The 27462-nt window shown below is 40.1% G+C and overlaps 3 protein-coding genes across 3 annotated transcripts; 2 read left to right on the top strand and 1 right to left on the bottom strand.

The window, feature by feature from the left end:
* Window positions 1-6210: 6210 nt before the first annotated feature.
* GKN2 (gastrokine 2) lies at window positions 6211-9870 on the bottom strand. The gene is made up of 6 exons (XM_074808178.1): window positions 9806-9870; window positions 9215-9268; window positions 8549-8680; window positions 7921-8031; window positions 6983-7136; window positions 6211-6409 (listed from the first exon to the last, which is right to left on the bottom strand). The coding sequence occupies exons 1-6, from the start codon at window positions 9815-9817 to the stop codon at window positions 6330-6332; spliced, it is 543 nt and encodes a 180-aa protein (XP_074664279.1). The 5' UTR covers window positions 9818-9870; the 3' UTR covers window positions 6211-6329.
* Window positions 9871-15993: 6123 nt separating this feature from the next.
* Window positions 15994-19104, top strand: LOC141915960 (gastrokine-1-like). Its single transcript, XM_074807918.1, has 6 exons — window positions 15994-16047; window positions 16496-16549; window positions 17308-17418; window positions 17842-17949; window positions 18206-18347; window positions 18863-19104. Exons 1-6 carry the CDS (start codon window positions 15994-15996, stop codon window positions 18937-18939), a joined length of 546 nt encoding a protein of 181 aa, XP_074664019.1. The 3' UTR covers window positions 18940-19104.
* A 3005-nt stretch (window positions 19105-22109) lies between these two features.
* LOC141915959 (gastrokine-1-like) lies at window positions 22110-26197 on the top strand. Its single transcript, XM_074807917.1, has 6 exons — window positions 22110-22151; window positions 22756-22809; window positions 23178-23318; window positions 23537-23666; window positions 25664-25780; window positions 26178-26197. Exons 1-6 carry the CDS (start codon window positions 22140-22142, stop codon window positions 26195-26197), a joined length of 474 nt encoding a protein of 157 aa, XP_074664018.1. The 5' UTR covers window positions 22110-22139.
* Window positions 26198-27462: the final 1265 nt, after the last annotated feature.

Raw genomic sequence — 27462 nt, 5'->3', positions numbered from 1 at the left:
GTGCTCCAGCCCCCCGAGCATCTCCGTGGCCTCCTCTGGCCCCGCTCGAGCAGGTCCGTGTCCTTCTGCTGTTGGTGCCCCCAGAGCTGGACCCAGCACTGCAGGGGGGTCTGATGAGAGCAGAGCAGAGGAGGAGAATCCCCTCCCTCGACCTGCTGCCCACACTGCTCTTAAACTTGCAGAATAGGAAGAGAGATGCTAAAACCAGCAGAGGATGTGGCCATGATGAGTGTTAAGAACAGCAGGACCTACCTGCAAGGAACGGAGACCTGGCTACAAAACTCCAGCCAGACTGCCAGGCCCCTTTCTCCCCTGGTGCCCTCGAAAAAGACCCTAACCAAGCACCAAGCTAAGAGCACTTAATTCCTCTGTAGGTTATTCTTAAGGCAAGAGCCTGGCTAAGCAGTATTGGGCAGGGGCAGAGACAGATGAGGCTGGTTAGATTTCACTTGGTCGCAACAAGGTTGTGATGAAGAGAGGGAGATAAGAAGAACACAGGAGTGTTGGGGCTTTCCCCCCTACCTGCTCATTGGCCTTTGTCAGATTTATCTTTCAATCATTGCTGCATCCCTTTCTGAAGGAGAAAAGATTTCACTCATTCATATTAGATCTTGTGAATCTTTGCTGTTTATGTCTCTAGAACACTTCAGAATCTTTCATTAATAAACCTTGTGCAAATGCAATGTCTCATTAGCTAATGGAATATATACATACAGACAGTAAAGAGAAGAAATAACAAATATTAAGGGATTGAAAAACAGTTCAGTTAGTCACCAAATAGGGCATCGCTACACAGGAAAACAAACATCCCCCTAGTTTGGAAATCTAAAACAAAGAATTCTAACCTTCTGCATCCTGACTCAGCTTTTACTTCCTGGGGAACAGATCTCAGGTTGACAAGGTTTTATTTTATTTTATTTTTGAGTTATGGTTTGCTCATAATCAGTGTTTTTACTAACCTAATAACAGCAAGATCTCACTTAATAACAACCCTGGATTCAGATTGCAGTAAGAAAAACATAACTGTGGAGGTTACTGTAACAATTTGCCATCTAGTGGTCAATCAACCGAAATCACACTCAGTTAGAAAGCAAACATGTACCACCAGGATTGGATTATATGCCTTGGAAAATCTGGTATGGCTCACTGGCCAAGACATTTACTTATTTTAAGCAAGTAACCGTTCAAACCCCAGCTCACCTCCTCTCCGTACAGTAATTTAAAATCTATTGAAGATTAGGCACCTTAATTCAAACTGAGCATGTACCTTCCCTTTACTGGAATGTGTCTCTTTTCTTCTTGCACATGGATCTCGCGTGTTGTTCGGTGCTTGACGACAGCAGTTTGCTCCTGAGTGGTTAGTGGGTACAGAGACACACTGAAGAGGCAAGTTTTTGTCTTCTAAAATTAAGGGATGATTTTTTTTCCTCATGACTATACGTTGTTAGTACAAAAAGGGTAGGAAGACCTAGCAAATGAGGACACTCATTCACATCTTTGGCTTGCCAGCCCAGACTGCACAATTTTTGTTTCAAATAGCAGGCTTGATTCTCCAGCCTGACTTCGTTTTTCTCTGTTCATGGAAATTTTTCCTATAAGGGAAAATTTGCTCATGTTAATAGCTGTCCCTTTTCATTACTTGATACAAACTGGAAAACTTGTTTTTACATATCAGACAAAATATACGAAAATCTGCCATTCCTCCGTATTTAAGCAGTCTTTTTCATGTAAATGGTGTTGCTCACAGGGTAAGAGTTTCTGGGTTAATCTCTGATTTTAAAATGACCACAATTGGCAAAGGCGTCATACCTTGACCTTGGTAAATAGTTTTATACACTGGGAAATTTGGGGACCTGGTGGTGGGAGGTTCTCAGTGGAATGGGTTCAGTGATAAAAAGATCTTGGATTAACGTGCAGCACAGGTGACTAGATAGATGGGTGCCCTTGGCAGTGAGGGGCTAGAGACTTCCTGCCCACTGATATGTATAAGGATCAAGAAAGGTTAATTGCAGCATTGTTGGAGATGTGACTGGAATGTGTGCTAAATTCTGCCCTCCCCAAATGCTCGACATATTTTAGCTGCCTGTCAGTGTGCATCCAATGATACCATTGCTTGGATTCCAGGCATGCCTTTAAACACCTTTCAGGCTTTTTAAAAAAGCTGGGAGCAAATAATCAGCATTATTCTGATAGTCCTGCTTAGGATAAATATTGTTTTAACTTACAAAAGCTATCAATGCACACACACACAGATACACACGCCCAGACACACTCCCAGTGTGCTCCCTTCCACATAAACAAATTGCTCACCTTTTAGAGAACAAGCCTAGCTGAGAAGCTAGCTAAACTTCCAAAACACACATTTTACTTTGATGGGGAGAAGATCTTGGAATGTTCAGGTAATTTTCAAGATAATGAGAGTCACATCCCGATACTCTCTTCCTCTCTAGACCCTTTCAGCCAATATGTCTTTAGGATCTAAGCCTGTGCACTGGCTGCTTTCTTCATTTTTGTGATAGATCTGGGTTCCTGGTAGGATCACCACAGCCCTGCCCCTCTTCTGATGCAGATACACCAGTTGCCTGTGTTATTTTCAAGGTGTTAATCATACGCTTAAGGCTAATAAGCCTCATGTTATCCACTGCACGTTAACCTGAGGCAGTGCTCTGCTTTGTTGACTGTGAACATAACTCTCCCACTGTTTCTGAGAATGGTTGCTGGCTGCTCTCCACTGAGGAAGTGGCTGCAATCCTCTGTGGGTCCCTCCTGTGGAAATCAGTGGGAATTTTCCATCTATTCCAGAGGGGAATCTCATGGATCACAATGTAAAAAGATCCTTAAAGCTGCTGATACCTAATGAGCTTTATGACAGCAGATGCTTCATATTATATAGAACATGTCTAAGTTAAGTGATAAATAAAATGAAAGCTATATATTTCCTTCAGATCATGAACATTCAGTCCAGATCCTTTGCTGACAGGCTGTGGATTTAAAGCTTGAAAACATTTTCAGACTAGTTATTTAAGTCCACAGATGGACCATATCTTCAGGGACACCTTACCTGTTGTTGCTGCTTTTTACTTCCTTGGTCTTTCCCTGTAGCCCAGTAATAATATCCATCACCTTGCAAGATAGAAAAATAGATTAATTATAGTCTATGACAGGTATGTAAAACATATGGTAGACTGTGGCATAGTCAGCAAAGAATAAAATAGCAGGAAATATCACTGGCAAACTACAGTATCAAATAGACAAAATATCAACAGTCTTTCTCCTGCATAGGTCCTTTTCTCTGCTTTTGTTCAGAGCTGAGTGTACATTCCTGTTTGTCCTATAGTTAGTTACTAAATTCAGAATAAATTTCATTTGCTCTGCAGCCATTCCTAGCATGATCTTTGAAATCCATGATACATTGGTGATCCCAACAGGCCCAGGCTTGAGGTCTGTAAATTCAGAGCTGTAACATGCCCATCCACGTGTTCATGTGAAAACAGACCATCCGCTGAAAAACAGGGAGAAGGAGAACACAGGCATGTGGGTCATGTGGTATGATTCTTCCCGTGCTTCCTTTTCTCTTTGTTGTGAGCTGTACCCCAAAAGGCACAGCAACGTCACAACAGATCTGCCTCCTGGGTGCTCCATCCAGGATAGTTTCCTGTAAGCTGTGCACCGTGGCATCGGAGGTGCTGTGAGAGTAGATGGGTGGCTGAAGCATTAGTTATCAAATCATAAACACAGTAGTCAAAATGCAAATATATTGCTAACAGGCCTGACTGATACAATGAGATTGTGAACTAAAATAAAAGTTAGAAGCAATCTTCTTCCGCATTTGAGTATACGAAGGGCAGAAACACTGGCTCCCTAACTCAAACAGAATTAGATGTCAGATAACAAGGTATTGAGACTTGTTTCAGAGTTCTCTGTCAAACTATTTGCTCTAGTATTGAGTGCAAATCCACTGAGCTTGTAACACTGCCTTCAAAATTAGTAGGCAGTAAACACTACAAGTTTATTGGTAAGCTTTTAGATGTATATGCAACACTTTCTAAACAAAAAATGTAAGACCTCAAATATGCTTATAATTTTAATGAAATTCAGTCAAGCTACTGAAAAGGATTTTTTAAGCCATCAGTGAAGACTGAAGAGCTGGACTGAGTTCCTGCCTCGGCCACAGACAATCTCCATGGTAGCAGTCAAACCATACAGCACTGATTGTGCTTCAGTTTCCCACTGATAGTATCAAGGGAGCAATGCATCCCTTATTTTGTCCATTCAGAACAGGCCTCATGATCTGTAAGCAACTCTGCAAGAGGAGAATAGGACTCTCTTCACATGAGTAATACTCTTTACCCCTGGGTCAACGGAAGAGTTTAGCCCTGCATCTTTTATAACCACACATAAGCACTCTGTTGTTTTATTCAGATCTCAGTGTCTCAGAACACTGTTCCATTAATAAATGAATGTAGAATGTAGAGGGTTGCCTTAAAGTAACTAATTCTGAATAAACTAGTTGCAACAGGATGAGAGTCTCAAAGGACCATTATTACCCTGCACACAGAGTAAAGGTTCAGATTCATCTATACTGCAGTTAGACAGAAAACCAGATTGCATCGACTAATTATTTTAAATAACTTTGAATTAAATAATAATGTTAGAATAATAAGACTCAGCTTTGTTAGTTCATCTAGGCTGCCTCTCTGGAAGCTCTACCAGTTTGTTCCTCTGGGATCTACTTCAACCTCTCGTCTTCAAACTTTCACCGGATGGTCAATGTCAGGTCAGCATCTCTAAGGAAATATTACAAAGATATATAAAGCCCAAGATAATTAAGACAGTTATTTTCTATATTTTGAAGAGATTGGCTGACTTGGGACAGGGGCATGGAGGTCATGACAGGTCTCTAGCAGAAGAATACACAAGGGTTGACACATGACAGTTGTCACTCAGAAACTGCATTAGGGCTTCCAACTGATTTTTAACAGTCTTAAACAACAGCCTTTCTGGATACTGCAACCACAAAAGCTTTGAAAGTCACAACCCACACGAGTACTCTTGCCAAGCAGTGCTCTCAAAGAGTGCTTTGAAGTGTTTCACATCCTCCGTGCATCAGCCAAGAACATCACAACTACAACTCCTAGTTTCACTTCCCATCAGTGAGCTCCACTTCAAAATACAAGTGAACAGGCTATCTTGGATCTTGCAGACACAAGTATTCCTGGATTTAATCACCAAAGTTTGACTCTCCAGAAACATTCTTTGGATCACCAAGAACCTGCAGCCAGTTGTGAATACAATTAATCTAAAAGAACAGTTTCACCACATGATAAAATGCTCTTTTAATAAAAAGCGGGTGGTTTGATCAGGAGTCTGATTTGAAAATAACAAATTGCAGACCTGGGGCCAGGTTCCTGAACTCCAAAGGCATGCCTTGCCCTCTGGCAGCCATTCAAGGCTCCAATAAACAGTAAACACTTAGTCTTCAGCCCCAAAATATACACTCCTTCCAAGCACTGATGGAAAAGATGTGGGAATTCAACCACTCACTTGAGATCTACCAGAAGAGCCGGCAGGCAGCACCAATGCTGCCTCATCTGGTATTTTAAACAGCTCCTGACACAAACTACTCTCCAACATACATGGGGCACTCAGCAAGTGGTCACAGCTCTTTTTTCACTGGCATTGTGTGAAAGGATAATTTTATTCTGGGTTATGAACTTTTTAGGAGTGGGACAGTCTTCTCTATCCAGGTTTGAAAAACGCCCAGAGCAAAAAGCTCCCTGACCTACTCCACCTATTCAAATTGCTACAAATTTTCACTGGCCCTGCAGAATTCAAGTTTCTTTGCATGTTGGTAACAGAGATCTTCTCCCTCCCTTTATCTATTCATTCATCTCTTCCCTCCCTCCCTCCAGCTGCTGTACAGAAGGTGAGTCAGCACCTGAAGAGGCTGGGTGCTGATGCCAAAGGGAAGTTCTCCACTGGAAAAAACTATTCTGTTACTGTTTCTTCATTGACAAGAAGCATATACTAATGCCTAGGTCATGTCGCAGCCTGAGCATAGGAATGCACCAAAGGGAAACGTATCTCTTCTGGAGGAAAACTAGCAAGGCCCACTCTATTCCCATTCTGCTTTTGGATGAAGAAAAAAGACAAAGCATTTTAATTACTGCATTATCTTTATTTGTATGTCATAGATTTGTTGCACTCAAAGCTTAGGATAGGCAAGTAGAGTCTAACACCAAGTTTTGTTCCAGTTGGGGAACATGGCTACCATCACAAAAGCATGCAAAGAAACAAGCCATTTCCATGCAGAATTGTCAAGATCCAGATTAATTGACTTTTTCACAAATTTTAATGCCCAAAATGCTTGGGATTCCTGCACTGGCACAGGCATGCTCACTCAGTGGTGCTAAAAGAAACAAGAAAATGAAGATATCAGTGACAAGATCAATGTATCCAGCAAGGAAAAGTCTGCTAAATACACAAATTTCAATCCCTAATTATGGTCCTATTCGAGGCTCCTGTTGGTCTCAATGGATACTGTGTAAAACTTATGGTGTAACTCAAAGGGAGGAAATGTCTGCACAGGTTTCAATCACCTCTGTGCTCCTCCTTTCCCATATCCCACACACAGCAGGTAGCACACTGGCATACAGTAGATGCCTTGTGGGACCAGCTGTATCATCAGGGCATAGGTTGGGTACCGCTGCTACACAGCGGCTTCCTCTGACACCAGGCAAACCCCTTTGGAACAGCTGCTCCAGATATTTAGATGCCTAATGATGAAAAACAGTGCTTTATCAGATTTTTCCAAAGCATCCCAGAGCCTTACCCTTTCAGTCCTGCTAAGTAGTTTACTCCTCCTCTCTAAAACAGGGCAATATGTTCCTGCCTCAAAGGTACCATGAGGATTTAGGTTTAAAGGACAGAAAGGTGCTTATGCACTGTAACAGAAGCACAGTGTTCTGATCGGGTAACTTACGTTGAGTCTCTACCAGCTTGTAGAGAGGCAGACCTGAGCAGAGTTTTTCAATGGGTTTACCGTAGACAATCCAGTCTCTGATACGCCCAAACAGGGAACGGCCAGATTGAAACTGTGCCCACACATTATGTGGAGAGTATATTGTCTTCATAGTCTAAAAAGAAAATGTTAGACATCATCAGTAATGTAGCTTTGCTTTCATTCTACTAGGCCACTATTTAAGAAAAGCCCAAAATTGAAAATCAGCCTCAAACAAAGCATTAGGTAAAGAAGCTACGTGCTTTTAAAGAAAAACAAATATTTTCAATCTATTCAGAAACAAAGTTCACTACAAATAATTCTGCCGACACAGCAAAATTGAGCTGTATTACTATCATAATAAGTTATGTTATTTGGCAGTAAGTTTTGCTGTAAATAAGCTACTCTTAGGCTGTCATAGAATGAGACAGATCTCAAGTTCATCTCCAGGCAGTATTTCCAGTCACCTTCATGAAACCTTTCCCTGAATAGGAAAGTCAAAGTCTGGTCAAAGTAAATTGATTTCTAAATTCTGTTCTGCAAACAAAATTATTTCAAGTCATGTCAAGCTCAAAATATCAGCATAACAATGAAAAAAAGGAAAAGCCTGTCTGAACTCATAGTGCGATCACCTCAAAATAGTCAAATTACACTACTTCCAAGGACTTCCAAGGATCTTACAGTTCTAGTCACAATGACAATCCACTACAAAACCACAGGGCGGGCATGATTGCCCATTATCTTAAAAGAATGTTCGATATATTTCCCTGAAGTTCTATCTTGTCAGATCTGCTTCATCATTGCCAACACAGTAGGAGACACTCCTAAGAACAGCTGTTCTTGAAGGCAGGCTGGAGGGCTCCCATCACACCACACAACTCTTATTCCTGGATACAGTACGGGTTTTGCTACAAAGTCACCTTTTTCTCAAAAGCCAGGCGTCCAATTTCTTGCAGCTCTGGGATGGATTCCTTATTTATTTTCAGGATAAAGCAGGCATTTCGTGAAAATAACCTTGTTGCAATATATCCCTGTGATTAAAAAAATTATAGTTAATTAATTAAAAATGGCTACCACTAATATGAGTTTATTCTCTCTACTCTTTAGGACAGGCTAGAAGAAACATGAAGTGCCTACACAGGCTACTATGGTGGAAGGACTCTGCGGTTCCACTGTCAGCTCTGGGGAAGGGAAGCAGCCTGCCCACACTAATGGCTGGCTGTAAGACTGGAAGCATCTTTTCCGACAGATTTCTGTTGCACTTGCTATCCATGAGCGATGGCAGCCCTTTCTCAACTCTGACCTCATTGAGGTCAGCAACACTCTTCTCACTTTCATGAACTGCCACCACAAGTTTCATTACCCGTCTTTTAAACCGCACCATCGTATGGGTGAAACAAAGAGGTGGCCTAAGAGGAGGAAAGGCGATGGGAGTCTTCAGAGAAACAGTGTTTCAGGACAACTTACAGTGAGAATACACTACAATAATTTCTGAGTTTAAAAACTTCCTCAGAGACTCAGTCTAGGCAGATTCTTAGATTTACTTACATGAGAGTAGTCAAAAATGGTATCAGAGGAGTACACGCCAGAACGGACATGGACTTCAACCATGTTCTCCTCATTGTGGATAGTCATAGTTCCAGTGACATAGTTTGTGCCAGGTTCTCGCAGGACAACGGTCTTTGGTAAAAAACACAAAATCATTGTTCATCATCTGGCTTGCACCTTTCAAAGGTGCCCTATAAGTAAATGTTTTCTCTCAAATAAACAAGTATGGTTGCTTTATGTAAATACTAAATCCCTTAAGAACCTTCTAGCAGTCCCAGGAGGCCCTTGAGGTGGAGATTAATTATGCAAGAGTGTGCTCAGGGTGAGAAAAGAGAGGACAGGCCCTCGTGGCAGGCTAAGGAAAAACAACACGAGGCACCCCAGTAATGTGTGGCAGCAGGGACTGGCTGGAGATTGCAACAGTCTCCAAATTTTAGCTTGAGCTAAGGGGACTTACGGCCCCCAAATTTCTCATTACTATGGACCTGCACAGAACTGCCTCTTTGGCTTATATGATTGTCACCTTTGGCAAATGCTATTTTTCTACACTTGGCAATAAGCATCTTAGTAGTTTCTTCTGTGCTTTTCTTCCTATTATATTCACCCGCCGCCCAGTAATCCGATACATTTTAAATGAGTACATAGAAGGCTTATCAGTCTACTTACGTTCAGTGCAGAAGTCTGAGTCCAAAAGACTCCCAGCAAAACGAGAACGGCAACCTGTAAAAGGAATAAGCATTCTCACTCAACAGAAACACCAGGCAGTGCCATAAAAAAAACCCCAGTTTGTCAATTAAGGGAAGCAGCTGTAGCATGTTTGAAAAATTACCCACTTAACATGTATTAGTTGAAAACAAACACAATTCTTCATTGTAAAATTCTTACTATTAGGCTCTTTTTTGCCTGTAACTGAAAAGGCAGAATAACTTAACCATTATATTTTTTGTACTTTTTGGAAGTCTCTCCTTGATGACATGTTATTTCTTGATTTGCATCTACAATTGTAATTATTAAATCCTATCTAAATCTCCCTTCTGATGTTTAATCAAAGCACTCTTTGCTCAAATGATGCTTCCACTGGCTCTAGAGGATTACTGTACACCCAAGAAATGCAAGTGTCTCACTGAGCAACCCCAAGAAACAATACACAGATCATATCAGTCCCAGTACCGTCCCACTTGAGCATCATCTTCTCTACCCTTTTGTTTTTAAAAATAAGGAACTTATAATAAGTTGAATAAAAATGGATATACTCACAAATCCGTTCATTTTTCTTTCAGATAAGAACAAGAGGCTGCAGAAAGTAAGAGTGCAAGGAAATCCCCGAGACCTTCAACTTTTATATCTTGCTGGAGGTGTGGGAAACACTTGACAGAACTTTTCTTCATGACTCAAACAAATCCATATCTACATGCCACACTGTGGTAAGGCTCCTATCTGAATTTTGGGTTGGCACAGATAACCTCACCCCGATATGTCAAAAGGACAGCTTTTGTAAAATTAATCACTCTACAAATGGCTATTATTTACCGGTTTAAACTTTAGAGGAGTTCACACTCTTTCTGGTTCCATTTTTAAAATATTTAACAGGATATCATCCAGAATTAAATGGCATCAGGAATAACTCTGCTATTCATTCATACAAACTGCATTTTGTCTTCTGAAATATAATCCCTAACAGCCTGGTAATCTGCAGACAAATCCTGGAAAGAAATACCTATGCCATGGTGGCCTACATGCCAGCCACTGAACAGACCAATTCTTCAGCCATTTCTTCCATCTCATAGATGCATGAACTCTTAATAAGAAGTGCTACTCGTTTTTGATCAGTTACCATGATGTATATAACACGTGCGTTGAAATTAGTGGCACAATTAGGAATAACAACTATGCTTCACAAGACAATCTGGGTAACTTCTAGCCTCCTCGGCATACAAAGGAGCAAAACTTCAGAGGATGTGTGGTTCACACAAGGTCACAAAACAAAAGGAGCAGGATGGGGATTCCTCCTTTAAAACTATCACTGTTTTTTGCATTTTATGAAAATGTCAATGATACTGCCATGAGAAGTATTCTCCTATTCTCCTATGACTACGACCTCACCTGGACTCCTCCTCATCTGTGACTCCACATCTACATTCTACTAGAATGTCATAATTGAGGTCTATTCCCTTCTAACAAAACCAGACCTCAAGCTAATAGCCAACACATTTCTGTAATCTCAGTCATCGGCAAAAAGGTGAAAGAGATTGTATGGAAATCTCCCTCAGCAAACAAGCCTCAATAAAAAAAGGAAATTGCATGCATTTGCTTTATTCCACCCAACTCCACACGGAAAATGTTATCTCAAGTGTAACAAAGCTGTGCTGCCAAGCAATATATCAGAATACATATAAACAGATATCAAATTGTGACAGGCACAGTTAGATTAGGCTGATTAGATTGATGTTACCCTCCTCTTGAAAGCTGGCTCTGTCCCTTCTCTCAAAAGATTCTTTGTTTCTAAGATTACAGATATGTCAGAAATTGAGTAGATTTCAGCAGCCAAATAAGCCTTTCGTAGCAGGAATCTAACAGGGTTCAGGCACCATGAGCTAAACCAAAAAGTTTTAGTAAGATTTAAATGCTTTTAAGCTAAAGCTCTGTCATGGTTTAACCCCAGCCGGCAGCTCAGCCCCACCCAGCCACTTGCTCACTCCCCCACGGTGGGAAGGGGGAGAGAAGCAGAAGAGTAAAACTGAGAAAACTCGTGGGTTGAGGTAAAAAAAATAGGTAAAGCAAAAGCCACGTGCACAAGCAAAGCTAAACAAGGAATCCATTCCCCATTCCCATGGGCAGGGGGTGCTCAGCTGTCCCCAGGACAGCCGGGCTCCGTCACACGTAACAGTGCCTTGGGGAGACAAACACCATCGCTCCAAACGTCCCCCCACTTCCTCCTTCTCCCCGGCTTTATACGCTGAGCGTGACGTCACACGGTATGGAATATCCCAGATACGGAAATACGGCCCGTTGGGGTCAGCTGTCCCGGCTGTGTCCCCTCCCAGCTCCTTGTGCACCCCCAGCCTACGCACTCTGGGGCGGTGTGAGCAGAGGAGGCCTTGGCTCTGTGTAAGCCCTGCTCAGCAGTGACTAAAACATCCCTGTGTCAGCAACGCTGTTCTCAGCACAAAGCCAAAACACAGCCCCATACCAGCTACTGTGAAGAAAATTAACTCTGTCCCAGCCAAAACCAGCATTTCCATTACTCATTATCTTTTCATATATTCATTTCTTTTGAAAAACACCCAAGAAGCATGAGGTTCTGCTTTCTTAAGCATGGCTATGCTTAGGCACAGGTAAGAGCAGAGCAGTATGTGAAAGCAACAGTTATTTAGCGAAGGAGAATTACAATAGCCACGATCTCATGATTTTCACCTTATGTTGGACTGAATGAATTCTGATGATCCAATCAGACAAGGCCAAAAATTAAAGATCAATTTCTAAAAAGCTTTTGACTAATTAATATTATTGCAAGAGGGAACATAGTTTTCTCAGGCATAGCTAGATATACTTCCAACAGGAAAGCCTGGCTTTTTGGAGACGTTTTCCCCACAGTTAATCACACATCTCCCAATAATACGCCTTTAATTAGCACGCATGCAAGACTACCCATGACTACACCACAGTCCTCTAAGCACCCTTCTATATTAAGTGAAGTAATGAGCTGCATAAGAAGGACTATAACCCACTCTAATTTCACTTTTGCCAGTCCTCAGGCAGCATGAGGTTAAGCTTAGGAAGCCGTAACTCAGAGCCCCTTGGTGAATATGAAATTTCACAACGATGCCCACATTCTCAAAGTAGTCTTCTTGCTTTTAACACTTTTGATCTAAGCGAAGACTCAAAGTTTTCCCCAAATAAAATCACTTTTTCCTCAACTGTTACACTTGCAGTCAGGTTGGTCGAATCAGGGAAGCCAGCAGAAGATGGAATTTGAGTAATGTTCAGAACAAGTAACAGGTTGTTACAACACAGCAACATTTATTGTTGCAGGAAACTTAATTCCTCTGGTATTTTCATAAGGTCAAATATTTTCAAATACCTTCTAGTTTACCCTGATGAAACATGATTAAGCTACAGAATTAATCTTAATCTATGTAAAACTGCCAGAAGAATTTGACCCCTTATTTGGCACTGTCATACACTAAAAAATAATTTAAACATAAGAATCTTGAACATCAAATGAAAAGAATAATTGTACAATTCCAGTTCAAGTCTGATTGCCAAACAGGAATTTCAACACATAAGGGAGATGGATTAGATCAAGTTAAGGTAAGATTATACTATCATAATAAACTCTCCTGGTGGCTCATGGGGGTTTTTTTCAGGTACCTTTCATAAATATTTACTTTATCAGGGAGTGAGCAGGTAGTGGGAGAAAAGTAAAGAATGAAGCAACACCTCAAAAAATCAACAAAATTCTCTATGCTTCCATTTGCATTCAGCTGGGCACGCCACACACTAGATAAAGATGGGTGACACAGTCGAGAAAAATCCATGTGGCACAAGGACAGGTCAAGCAGAATTAATCACATTCCAGTAGTTAAAAAATAAATCAAGCTTCACGGATGAATCCAGAAATAATTTCAGCAGTTTTGTTATTGCTAGATGCTAAGGCGTAGAAAAACACGTGAAAATGTAAGTGCGTGCACAAGATGAGACACTCATTTGAGAAAAGGGTTAAAACTGGAAAGGCTCTTAGCCTTGGGAGTTTGCTGCTCAGTGGTACAAGAATTTAGTACAGAAACGGAATGCCTTGCGCAGAGCTTTAAAAATGAGACAGACACACTTGTACTGGAAAAAGAATAGGGTCTTATACAGTAAAAGCGCTCCTCCCTGCTCTTTTTCCTGGCTTCCACTATTGTCATTAGTTTTGTAAGCTTTTCTTAATGTCAACTGCTCTAGCTGTGTGTGTTTGCCATACAAACTACTCAAGCAATCAGAAGCTGATGGAAGGTTTGGAGATCCAGGCTTCCAAGTGTGACACATTACAGTAATGGCCAAACTGGCTACGGTTGTTGGAAGAAATGGACAAAACTGCTTTCCAACTCATTGCAAACGACACTGCAGGGAATAGCATTATACAGTTCAGTTTCTCAATGCCTTTCCCGAGAATTAGTCAATTAATTAAATTTCCAGAGACTATGAGAGGATTTCGTGACATACAAAATAAGACTTTTATGTGTATCTTGGAGGCTCAGGACATACCTGTCTCTATTTGGTATCCACAAATCAGTCCAATTAGAACTGTAAATCTTTTCCCCTAGTAATTTATTACTTTTATTCACCATATTTTACACGTGTGAATTGCAAAATGGGTGCAGAATAGATGAAAACCAGCTCTTCCACTCACAGTGCTGGCAGACAGCTACACCTCCTCTGCACTCACGTAGTCCGAGCAAGGCCTCAGTAGCAGAACGACAGAGTGTGGCCCTGATTAGTGTAAATGAGAATTGGGCCTCACCTTCCCAACTAAATTAAGATTCCCTGGCTTTTCCGACAACAGCTGCAGCAAGGAACCTCAGCCCTCAGCCATGGATGACAGTGGAGAACTTTGTTCAGAGACGTTAGTTTATAATGACACTGAGTCCCCATCATGACATTCTGGCAACAAAAGGAAACTGAAGTGGACAAACCCATATCGAACTAAAGCAAAGCGCACAATTAGCACACAGAGGGACTGATAGAGCTGCACTTTTGGAGTAGGTAAGTGTGCACCTCTGAAAGTGCTTCTTCTGCAACAGGCACAGCTAAGAAACAAATACAACTTATCTGAGGAGAGATAGAGAGAGATACATATATTAAATAGCAATGGACAATATTCCTGCGAAGAGACTCAGACGTTTGTCCTGGCCAGTTAAAACACCTAGACATTTTGCAAAGTTTCTGCAACAAACAAGGTAAATAAGCTCTTATGCCATGGCTCTGTACATAATTATCAAATTCAGAGAAATATTAAAATCTGCTTTCTAAATCATAGTTGACAAAATGTCCATTGTTATTGCTCCTCCCTTACTCATTTTTTGTTGTCTCCAGTTTACGGTCCCTCTCTAGAATTAGCCCTTAATCCATAATCAGGCACTACTTCCGTGAAGAGGCTCTGTGAAGATACGTGGCCTATGCCTGAAGCCTTGAAGCGGATCCTAACTGAACGAGTTCAGAAAGCAAGTTAACAAAAGAACTCGGTAATTTCTATGATTTAGAACCAACCTCATGATTTTCAGGGACTGACTTAACATTTTTAACATAGCAAGATTACTACCTCCATGGATTTAAAAAATGGTATCAGCTACGGATAAAATATTAGGCTGTTCTTTGCCACGTAGGAACAAAGCGTCACTATAAATTTTATTAGGCATCCGTTCTCTGGTTCTGATTTTTTTTTCTATCTCAAAGCTACTATAAAATACACTGAACTTACCATGACAAGTTTTCTTTCATCTTCCTGTAGGTAATGAATTCAATCAGGCTGGTATCAAAGCCTCCTCTTATCAGAGCACTTCCCCAGGAAACTCGTCATGATTCTGTTAACACAGGGCATGTGCCAATAAGGTAAACCCATTTTAAGATTTAACTTTGGAATATTACTGTATAAAAAGTAAGAGTATACATCAATTACCAGCAGATCTTGCCTCACCTACCATCAAAATGAAGTTCACTGTAAGTATATGTATCACTTTCTCATAAAACTGTTAAGGCTGGACAGTTTTAAAATGATTTTGAGTCCTTTTTGGCGCCTAGCGAACTATTACTGACTTATGCAGGGATTACAGAGTGAAAATGCCAAACGGGTCAGGACTGCATGGGTGAAATTTCACTTTTGGCAGTAATTTCATTCCGTATGCCTACTCAAACGTGAAAGAGAGAAGTGCTCTGTTGCAAGGGCAATATTCTCTCATTCACAACTCAGATGCAAGTCAACAGCCTCAGCAAGTTATATAAGGTTATGGCGCAGCTGCCTGATGAGAGCGTAGGAGAAGAACCAGGAGACATGAGAGACTCCAAGTGCATGACTGTGAAGCAGGGGTATTTGCAGCAGCCTGAAATTGTTGCAGGATAAATTCCAAAATGTTAGTTCTACATACCCGAGTCACACTTGGATCTTTCTCATAAAAATCCTCCTTTGAAGTAGATGAAATTTGTGACTGATTCAGTATTAGAGGGATTGTTTCCAAGAGAATAATTGTTCACAGTAATTATTATTCCAAAAGAATTTATCACCATAACAATATTAAATCTCTCAAAAATATATCAACAGTAGTTTTGACAAATCTGAGCAACAACTAGCATGTGAATCACTGAAACTGGGTAATTGTATAAAGGGGTAACAAAGTGTTTAACATTACATTTTTCTCTACAAAAATGATTGTGCCTACCCTTATACTATTAGCTCTGTATTCAGAGGCATGAGATCTACTATGAAGATGCTCATGTTTTTGCTGTGGCCTGAGAACAGCGCTGTACTGTGCACCCATATTCCAACTCTTCAGAATAAGTGAATGCATGTGGATGTTGCATGGATCAGCTCCATGTCTGAAATCAAAAGCTCAGGGTGAAGAGTTCATTCTTTTAAACAAAGTATTTCAGACCACCTTTTTCCAAGGAGTTTACTGAACTGGAGCTGGACATATTCTAAACCCCACTGTGTTTAAATTATCTTCTTATTTGTGCAAAGTACACTGCTGAGGTTGAGTAATTTATATGAATTGATGATCTGATTTAAGCTTATTAACAAAAAATTATTCTGCATATTTAAATACTCCTCCGCTAGACCCCACTTCAGAAAAGTGCTGAGCATGTACACAAGGTTGACCAGCAAGTCAAAACTATTTTAAGACAGCAAACAATTGGATGCAAGATAAGCAGTCACAACGTTGAAGTGGTGTGAATTTCAAATGTTCATTGCAGATTGTGATTGCTTCTCTTCTTGGACTTTTCCTGGCTCCAGCTCTTGCTAACGTGGTAAGTACACAGCTACGTGCAGTTATACACTGCTGCCATAAGGACTAGTGGTCTTCAGCTACAGCCTCTGAAAAATATGTGCTTCTGAAAATAAAGCTGTATTTTAAAGTAAGATACTTAGCAGGAACAGCATTTTTTTATACCAAAGAAAATAGTTCAGTGCTTGATATATCAAGGGGAAAAGACAGTTGCTAGATATGAAATCAACAGTCTGTCTTGAGATTAGCATGAACACTGTGAAAATAACTCTGTGGAGAGAAACACATACAGGATCAGACTACAAAACACAGCGAAATACTGTAAATAACCCTCTGCCTGCAACTTCCTGCTGGGGAAAGAGCAATAAGGAATTCTTTTCCTTTTCCTAGAAATTTTTCTTGTAAGTTTGACTCTGAACATCCAGTTTAGTGTTTAAAGGAAATTCTCCAGTGTTTAAATGAAACAATGTCTTCTCATAGGCGTTCTGTATGGGGCGGGGGGAATAGAGCTATACTGTTAAAGCTTGTCTGTCTTCGTAAGGTGGATGCTTCAGACAGATGAAAGCCAGGGCTAGCTAAAGCCCAAATGTAAGGTCTGACACAACAGTACTAACGGCTTCCCAGCCTCCCCTCTAAGGCCAGAAATTATCTCCCCTTTAATCTCATCTCTAAGAGCAGTAACTTCCTAAAACGTGGTTACTATCGCTTTATTGAGTGAAAGACTACTGGGAATCCACAAACTTCAATCCTTAACCTCCTTTCATCTTTTTCAAAACTCAGAATAGCAATGAAAACTCTAAGGGGTACGACGATGAAGACTCTGACCTCGAGGTCCGCTCAGACTCAAGGGAGAGCTCTGAGGCCTTGAAAACTGTCTGGGACATCAAGACTGTAAGTGGCTGCCACCATGGCTCAAAAATGAAAAATAACCAAAAGATTTTTGAGAAACACCTAAGTGTCAACAAAACTTTACAAGATTTTAGAGATGCTTAAAAACGTTCTTATTTAACCATTTTATTGTTTCTGCTGTTATGCTGCACTGATGTTTTCAGCAGTGAATTCCTTCACCTGATTTCAGCAGTGTAACATATCATACATGTGGCATTACTGGAGAAGACAATTTACCTTTTACCAAAGTCCCTTGTGATTCTCCATGAGACATCTACCTAGACAATATAATTGAAAAACAATATTTTCCTCCCCTATGATTATTTGTACTGTATAAAGCTTTTTTTTTAACTAGCTTCTCTCTGGCAATGCGCTTATCCTTCACTGTATATTGTTTGAAACAAAAAGCTTTTTTTATTTTAATAGGGCTACGCTGCAACCAAGGTATTTTCAAAAAACAGCTGCGTCATTGCTAAGATAGACAAAAATTTTTTGCTCGATCAACAGTTTCCTGCACAACCTCGAGGACAAAAGGTAGGATGGTGACTCAAAGTGGTGAGAAAACTAATCAAATGCCTGTGAAAAGTATTCGTTCCCTACCCACAAAGAAAAGGGTCCAAGAACTGAAGACACGTTTCTCAGCAGGGCTGAGCTCAGTCTTTCAAAAGTTGCATTGCACTTGAATAACCCCTTCTCCATTAGCAAAGACGTACGTAGAGATTCAGAACTCTGAATTTTTCTCTTGGTTTTTCTAAATGCTGTTTTCTGGGTTTGATTCTCTGATGCTTAGGGACTGAGACCTTACCAACTGCCACCCAGAGAGAATCGCTTCATTATCTCAACAAACAGCCTGCAAAGCTTGAGCCCATACGGAAAACGCATTCAAGCTCTGTGCGGAGGAATTCCCTCTTACTTTGCTTACCCAGCTGTTGGTGAGTATACCAGTAACAGTGTTTTGTATTCCAAAATAAAGATTAACAAGATTACAAATAAGAATGAAAAACATTTAAGTGAGATGAGCAAGTTAATTACTGAAATCCAGTGGTTTTCTACGACTTTTAATAAATCAGTGACTGCATACATAAGGAAAGCAGCAGGTCTGTCACTCTTCTGCATACAGCCTGGAGACCAGGCTTTTTCAGGAAGGTTTTGGGCTCTAGCTGTTGACACAAGTCTGAATTTTTTAGGCAACTTCATGCATATACAATACCTAGCTACCACAGGTCCTGCCACAGCACAATTCTGAGATTTAAAACCTAATTTGCAGCTTAGATTTGTCTAAAAAGACTGCACTAACAGTTGCTTGTAGTGTAAGTTTAGAAAGACGCAGCTCAATTTTTAAGTGACATTTCCTGGTACATTTCCAACAGTAAGTTGGAAAAGTTTCAGCTACATTGTTCTCTTATTTTCTCAGTCCAAATCTAATCAGTTTTCCCTTTTCTTTCAGGATCAAACTTCTTACAGGGAGATGCTTCATGCTTGGAAGTCAATATTTATGAACGGCCAGTCCATTACTGTGATTAATTATTCCCGACAAAGTTTTGAGGAAGAAAATTCATAGAAATGTGTACCCATGAACAAGATTTTTCTCCCTGATAATCTTCTCTTGATCACATTTTCAATCATTTATGTCTCTTCTGATCTGTGTGGAAGTTATTGTGCTTCAGTAAAATTTATCATCAACCTGCATTGGTCTGCGCTGTATTTTTACAAATCCTTTTAGAAAGTGGAAGCAATTCCAAAGACAAGTTGCTGAACTAGTGTTCTTGCAAAATCCCAATTTTGGCATTTAAACCTCATCCTGTACAATTTCCCAGTGAGATTTCACATGTTGCCTTAAGCAATTATTCTTCACTACTAAAAGCAAATGGTGCTATACCTACTTCATAGCCATATTTAAGGTAATACGGTCTGAAGCCCAGATTTATAGAAGCAAGCATATCTGAGTTATTTTTATTTTCACTTCCTATTAACATACTAAGTTTTATTTTAACATACTAATGTTTTATTTTAAAAACAAGTACTGCAATGCAATATGGCCAATTACAAATAGACAGATGCACTATTGCTGTGATCAACCCAGAAATCAAGCTGTGACTAACAGAACTGATAGGTGTATTAAATGCAGTTTGGAGTTGAATACAGATGTTACTTAACAATGTTTGATAAACGTTTAATGTGGGAAGCAAAAAAGAGTCAAATTATAGTTAGATCAAAACTAAGGCAAAATGGCTGGGACTAGTTTGTCTAAAATGATCACTTCAGTAACAGTCTGCCTGGAAAATACCAGAGCTTCACCTTCCCTCCTTGCTCAGAGGCCCTTTTATTGGAATTTGTTTTATTGGAGCCAAAATTTCCACAAGAGGGCACAAAACATTTGCAACAAGATCCATCTTCTGGCAAAATTACTTTAACTTTATGCACATAGATTCCTATTTTTACTACAGCATTACATATTATGATGCTTAATACATCTCCGAGCTTTTTATTATTCCATGAAAAGCTTAAATTAACCACATCTCCTACAGTAACGATTCAAACTTCACAGAAGACAGGGAACTACTACTGCACCAATAACTATTTTTTTTCCAGACCCAAGGAATTTAATTGCAATATTACATTCTGACAAGTTTCTTGCTCTAATTGGGATGTCATTACATTTCACAATGTTCGTTATTCAAATTTAAACTGATCCAGGTTTAGATGGATCAGGAAGCGATCAAGAGTCAAAAAGAAATTGCTAAGTAGAGACATGACAGCAAAGGCTCCAGTGAGCCTGAAGAGACACCAATACGGTGACTCTCAAAATGTCCCTGTAAGTAGAGATATGTAGGTAACAGTGCAGAAGACTGGAGTTGTTTACTTTACAAGAAAAGATCCTTCTCAACAAGAATGAGGCCTGACTTTTATCACTCAACACAATTTCCATGATCTGTAACAATCACTTTGGTAACCTGGGCTGTCTCGAAAATACCAGATCTTCACCTTCCCTAATTTAATTAAAATTGTAATTTAAATTCTGAGGGCCACCCATCAGCATTACAAAGTGACACGATTTTATCCTAAGTCCTACTCCTATGTTTTTCTCTTATCCCACAGCAGGCAGAAACACTTGAAAACTCCTGAAAAACTTTATTGACAAAGTTCAAGAGCGACTTGAGTATAATTAGAAAGCCATAATATAATCTAGTGAATGTATTTGAATACCCTCATGTATTTTAAGACAAATTCGGGATGCTGAACCTGATTTGTGAGGGAACTTTTTTTTTTTTAAACACAAAAATATATATTCTCATTTGAGACACTGACAGCGGGTCTAACACCAGTCTTTCACGAAAAAATACTTCAACAACTGTAAATTAATAAAGCTGGAATGGCATAAATGTGCCAGGGCAGCTGCCCCAAGGTCACTGGGGCAGAGCAGGCGCGGCCGCGCCGCCGCCTCAGGGGGTTTTCCCGCCGTTTTTCCCCGCCGTCGCTCCTGTGGCGCCGCAGACCCTCCCGCCCGCCGCCGCCTCCGGTCTGCGCTTCTCAGCCCTCCGCCTCGGTTCTCCCGCACCTGAGCAAAAGCAAGCTCTCTTCTTTCTTCAGCAAACGGTTAATTCCTGTCGGGCTGCGTAGCGAGTTTTCTCCACGTTTCTCTTCGTTTTCTGTTTTAATCTCCCCCCCGGCGCTACAAGCGCAGGACGGCGCGTGCGGTCAGCCCTCAGAGCCGGCGCACAAACCTGTGTTTGTTCACACAAATCCCTACAAGCGCAGCTGCTTGTAAAAAACCAAGAATATAACCACCATTTTGCGTAAAGGTATGTACCAAACAAAGTCCCTTTGGACTTGCACACTCGACTCAGTGAAACTGAGATTGTAATTAATTTCATGTTGCGCTTGCAGCTCTGGCTAGAAGTTACTTTTATGTATTAAACCCCCGTTTTTAAAAACAACATGCTGGATTCCAGTTGAAAAGTAATATTGGAATCTTCACAGTGATTCCCTGCCACAGGCTCAGGTTGTGCACAACATAAAACTGAGCAACTTGACACAAAAACCCGATATTCAAAACCCTCCATAACTGAATCAATCACCTCTTTCAATAATTATTTGCATCACCACAGAAAATAAGCTGAGGCAAGGTGAAAAAAATGGTTGCCACTTAAAATAACAAAGAGACATTCACAGACTTGCACATACATGTAATGTTTCAGCTTGAATTGCCAATTTAATGTTAAACAATTCAGTGACAATGTTGTACTTAGGCCGTATGTTTTGGTGGGCCCTGGGTTACATGGTAACATACAATACATTTTGGAAGGTACAAAGGCTCCTATTTTGTCTACTGCAAAGCTTTTTGGTTGGTTTTTTTTGTGTTTTGTTTTTTTTTTTTTTTAAACCCTAGGCTATCTCTGGTCTTAAGTTTAATGTGAATTTTCAAAAGTAATTAGTACATGTCAGAAAGTTACTATAAAACATATTTAATTTTTCACTGCAAATGGATTCTTATCTGATAATTATCAGACTCTGGCAGTTCAAAATTTGCAGAAGTACAATCCCCATATTTATGAAGTACTTAGAGCAGGAAATAATTATCAGTGACATGCAGACAGGGATAAAAATGACAAAATAATTTTATTTCAACACTTAACTGTTCCACACCTAATTCTGAAAGCATATATAAGGTGGACATTCACATTGTTCATTCTGCCTGCACTAGCATCAGCTCTGCAGTCAAGATGAAATTCACTGTGAGTATACATGCTTTTTCTTCTCCTTATAAACTAAAACTTTGACTCAAAAACATTGCCTTTATCTCTCAGAAGTGCCTATGGCTGTCTATAGCAAAAAGGTGTTCTCTGGGGAGATTTTTCTCCTCCAGAGTGAGCAACTCAGACTCTATTACCCTAATCAGATGAAGAGGTAGGGATTTTTTTAAAGGTTTAACTATATATTATTCAATCTACAGGAAGCCCAATCCATGTCCCTTTTCATCAATGCTTTTGCAAAATTGTAGCAATGCGCTAATGGATCAAGCACCTTCTTGTAATGCCTAAGCAGAAGAAATTTAAATTCCTTCTCATTCTTCTAAAATACCTGTATATGCCTATACAGGTCTCGAGCACCTTCAGATTCAGTTCTTAAAAAAGCAGCCTACTATGTGTCTAGTTTGCATTATTCTAGGATAAAGCAAGGATGACTCATTTCAGGTGATTGTAATTCCAATATTAAAGCAAAAAAGAATCCAAGGAGTACACTTAAACAGCAGATTAGGAAAAAGGCACTAGGATTCTCATGACCAGATTTGTCAGACAAGACCTGCAGTTACACTTTTGTCTTCATTTTTCATTTCAGATTGTGACTACCGTCCTTCTTGGACTCTTGCTGACCCCAGCCCTTGCTGATGATGTGAGTATAGAGACCAAGTTATATATTGCTGCTGTTTCTATATTCCCTGCTTCTTGAGTTTTACTTGTTTCTTTCCCCATGCCTTTGGAGGAAAGGAATCTAAAAGTTCTTTCACACATAAAACTCTAAACCCACCAGACAACAGTTGTGAGATACAGAAATTATTCATTGTATCTATTAAAAGAATTCTTATGGCTACTCCAGAATGCCACAGCCTTAATTCTTTGTCATTTTGAAAATACTGTGGTCACTAAAGGCACTCCCTGTGGGCCAGCATTTATTCTATTATAGCAGTGATTTTCTGAAGCTTTGGGGAGATAACTAACTAACCTAAAATTAAACAACACTTTTAGACTTTCCTTTTCTAGTTACAGGGTGAAGCACTAAGCAGGAAAATCTCCATTACTGGAGGCTACCAAATTCTGACCATCAATAAGCACTGGCGCGTGGCAACTATCGAGGAAAAGAGCATCCACAGGTCATCAAAAGTCATTCTGAACTATGATATGGTGAGTGGCAAGAAACATGCTTTTTCAGAAAAGGTACAAGGAGACTAGCTCCTACAAAACTGACCAAAATACAGGATTTGTTTCTTTATTCTTCATATTTTGAACACAAATTTTGAGGTAAAAATTATCTGCGTTTATTACTTTTTTAACACAGACTTTATTCCAATCTTAATTATTGAAAAACTGAATTCCTAGTTGTCAATAACTTTATTTTACAGGGCTTTATTGGAACCAAAGTGATGCCAGAGAAAACTTGCTTCGTTTCCCTAATGGACAGAAAGGAGATACCTACCCTTGATGAACTTCCCAGACTGGCTGAAGAAAGCAACGTAAGATTAAAAAGGAGTCGTTACTTGTAAAGTCATATAGTAATGCAAAGTAAACTGATGTCGGACACATGGCTGTTTTCAAAAGCTTTTAAACCAACAGTTACGTTAAAAGTCATTTAGATCACACGACTGATTATGAAGTTGTAACAATTTCAGTGACATTTTACATTAACATAATTTGAAACCATTGAAAAGTTGGAATACCCTGTTTCAGATGCTTGCAGTGGAGGGTTTTCCTGTTTTTTCAATGTTCTAGATCATTTAGATTATTTTTGTAATGTTTTGAAAGATTATTTAGATTGACTGCTTTTTAATATTGTTTTATGTTTAGAGATTTTAGATTTTTGGCATGGTACCCTTCATAATCTCATATTGTTTGCAGGCTAAAAAAATAATTTTTTAAGTGGCTCTAGTTGCAGAAGAACAAATAATCCAGTGATGAGGAAAAAAGTTTAAATAAGATTTCAAGCTTTCAAAACTTTTTCAAAAGAACTAAGCACCATATTAGCATGAGTTCAGCCCACAGAATTAGCACAGTCATTTTAAAATTTATCTCAGTATTCAGCATACTAACCTTCTGTTGACACTGGCTTCTCTTGAAGTCTGAGAACTGAGTCCTTATAAAAATCCTGGCTTTAAAGGGCAAGAAGGCATGGTGAGGAAGAAAAAGGAGAGACTTATGTAAGTACAGGCTTGAGCAAAAACATTCACCTGTAGCTAGTTCCGGACTTGCTTGTACTAAGGTGCATCTCTGTTCCCCTGAAGCTTATCTCGACTCCTTGCTTACCAGCAAGGAGGCAACATATTGGAGTGGGCTTTCAGGAACCCTTTGATAAAATTTCACCATAATTTTGAAAGCCTGTGTCAATCCCAGTCATCCCTGCTAAGTGTGTCTTTTACCCCGGAGTTCATCAAGCTGTTTCTTGACTGTGCTTTTTCTTTCTTGAGAAGATGAGATTTTCACGAGCGGCAGGATTTTGTTCTTCTGAACAGTAATGTGGCTTGGGAATTTGCCGTGGCGATGGTTTTTCAAAAGAAAAAGAGTAGGTGCATCCTTCTCCAGCTACGTTTTCTCCAAGGAAGTTTAGGTTTGCAGGCTGCTAAGGAACGGTTTATATTCGGAAACCTTCAATGGCGTTAAGTATTTTTGGATAGCAATATCTAAAAATAGTTCTGAGTCATTTCAATACAAAATCTCATTTTTCATTTTGGGACATTGCTTTGCAGATGCTATTGTTCAGACCTCCATTTTCCCTCAGGGTGTAGGAGGGCATAGCCACATTCAACAGCCTTTCCTCCGTATTAATTGCATGAGCCAGAACAGGAGTCCTGTGGCTGCAGCTGCATAATGAGATACAATCTAGGCTTCCTGCTGGTTTGTAAGAGAAAATACAGGCATCCAAACACTTTGTCCAAATGACAAAGCACTCAAGTAGGAAAATATATTTGAAATTCATTGGAAACAAAGCACTCTGGAGCAGTTCAGAAAAAACTGTCCCACTTAAACCCTCAGCGTTCTCAAAGAGGTCATAAGCACTACTTGCAGATAACATTAGTGTAAAGGTACCTGCCAAGCGTTGCTAGTGCCCTCTTTGGCTCCTGTTTTAGAAGACTGAATGAATAGACTTCTCCTTCCATGCTTCCAAGTTACAACCTGAGTACCTCTAGGGCGAGAGGTTAGTGACTGAGGAAATACTTTTATAGGAGGTCTTGTGTTAAAATATTGACTGCACTACTCTTCTTGTTCAGCTGTTTGATTGAGTTTCCAGCTCTCTTTAGCCTCACTCTACCATGACTACCCTAGAAAGATCTGCCGCAGGAGCTGTCTGCAATGCTCGCTATGCCCATAGTCACACAGTGGATTAAAAGACTGTACTAAATACAGTTTTGAGCAAAACACCAAGCACCAAGTCATCATTCCAGAAATAGGAATATGCATAGTGTTAAATGGATCAAGGCACTGATCTTGATGAATGATGTTATTTGCTGTTTAGCAGTTGCAAATTCAACAACAAGCTATAAAGGAGCTCACGTACATCGTCAAGAGACCTGTCCGTGACCTCAAGTCTTATGGACCAGACATCTTCGCTATGTGCAGAGGACTCCGAACCTTCGTGGCTACTGAAGTTCACAGTAAGTGCAAGCAAATGAATTCTGCCTGTAACTAACCAGGCATTTTTTTTCCCTTGGGCAATAATACACAAATGCTGCTGTTCCAACTAGAGATGGACACAAATCAACTTCAGGAGTTGCAGAAAGGGCTCAGTATTTCTGCAGATGAGGATTGGAACAGTATTGAGTCACAACCTTCATAAATTATCTAATCCAAACCCTTACTACTCCTTTTAGTAAAGTTTAAGGTGGCTTAAGTTTTGGCCCAGAATTTTGCAGATTGACCTCATCTGTAATGCCAAGGTAAAGAAAAAAGGTAGTCCTAAGAACCACTATCCTTCAGTTGAGAGACTAATGAGGAATCCTACCAAACACTTGTGTTTCACAATACTAAGCCAAGTTGTTTCATTCCCTGTAGGTTTTTCAGGGGTGGAATGATCCCATTACCTAGGAGTTTAGTGACCTGCACTCCATAGGAACCTCCAATAATGGCAAAGCCTGACAGGGCCTATAAATTAGTACTAGCACAACAGTATAACACACAGTAATACAGCCTAGAGGGTGTAGTAGTGCCCCTCTGTACTGGAAAAATCAAAAGAACATTAAATAGCATGTCTTTGTGAGTGATCATTTCTGAGTTAGAGATCCAGTTGCGTTGGGTGACTACAAAAGAATCTTTCACTCATACATGTAAAATATTGCAGCGGTTATTAAAAACATTGCTTGCTCAGAGCAATAAAAACACACTGTTGTAGAATGTCAGCTATTGCTATGGAGACTAGTATAAGCCAACTGTCTTGCTGTGCATGCCATAATCCTGTTTTGATCACTTGCAATAGAATTTCTTGTGGGGAAAAAAGACATTCTTTTAAAATATATATGAAGGAACCAAGTTTTACTCAGAGTTATCCTGAAGCGCCAGCAAAGTACTCTGAGCCTTACTGCAAGCTGTCTGCAAACCCTGCCATGAGAAAGACGCTCTACAGATCAGGCATGGGATGTTGCGTTCTGACCCAGCAGCATTTCCCCCTACTTGCTGCTTGTGTTGCTTTGATAATGGCTTTGGTACTCGAGACGGCTCAGTTTGATCAAAAACACGAGTGCAGATATTAAGGGCTGCCAATGAATGCACTGATCACTTAACACCATCTTAGGTATTAGCTCATGGTATATTTTTTTTCTTCTCTTGTTTTTAAAGGACCTGATGTTATAGCTCATCAAACATCATGCGTTAAAGTTGATGTCCTGCAACTTTTCGACCTTAAGTACTGTCGTCCCAATATCAAGTCCTGAAAACCCTACCTTTCTGGAACCAAGTATGGATGCTCGATAGCTGCTGCACAAAGCCAACCCCGATGTTCTTCCCTGGCATCTCCTCTTTCGAGAGTTTTGTTCTTGATGATTCAGATGCTGACACAGATCAATTGGTGACCATATCTTTCAATTAAAGACCTTTAGCATAGATTAACTCTGGCTAGTTTCTCATTACTATACCCTTCATCATCTCTGAACACATCCCAAAAAATGCTTTGATTGCATCTCTTCTACCCCTTTGGAGCCCTTCAAATGCTCTTTTACAAGCCTGCTCTTAACGTAGGGCACACCCTTAGAGGTGGGCAAGTGTCAGAGGACACAAATAAGGCTTACAGAGTCCAGAGCTTCCTTCCCCTTTTAAGGGAAAGATGCCTCACATTAAAAATCTT

This window comes from Strix aluco, chromosome 28 (assembly GCF_031877795.1).
Source record: "Strix aluco isolate bStrAlu1 chromosome 28, bStrAlu1.hap1, whole genome shotgun sequence".
NCBI lineage: Eukaryota > Metazoa > Chordata > Aves > Strigiformes > Strigidae > Strix > Strix aluco.
The sequence above is the reverse complement of the archived record's forward strand: the minus strand, read 5'-3'. Positions and strand labels throughout refer to the sequence as shown.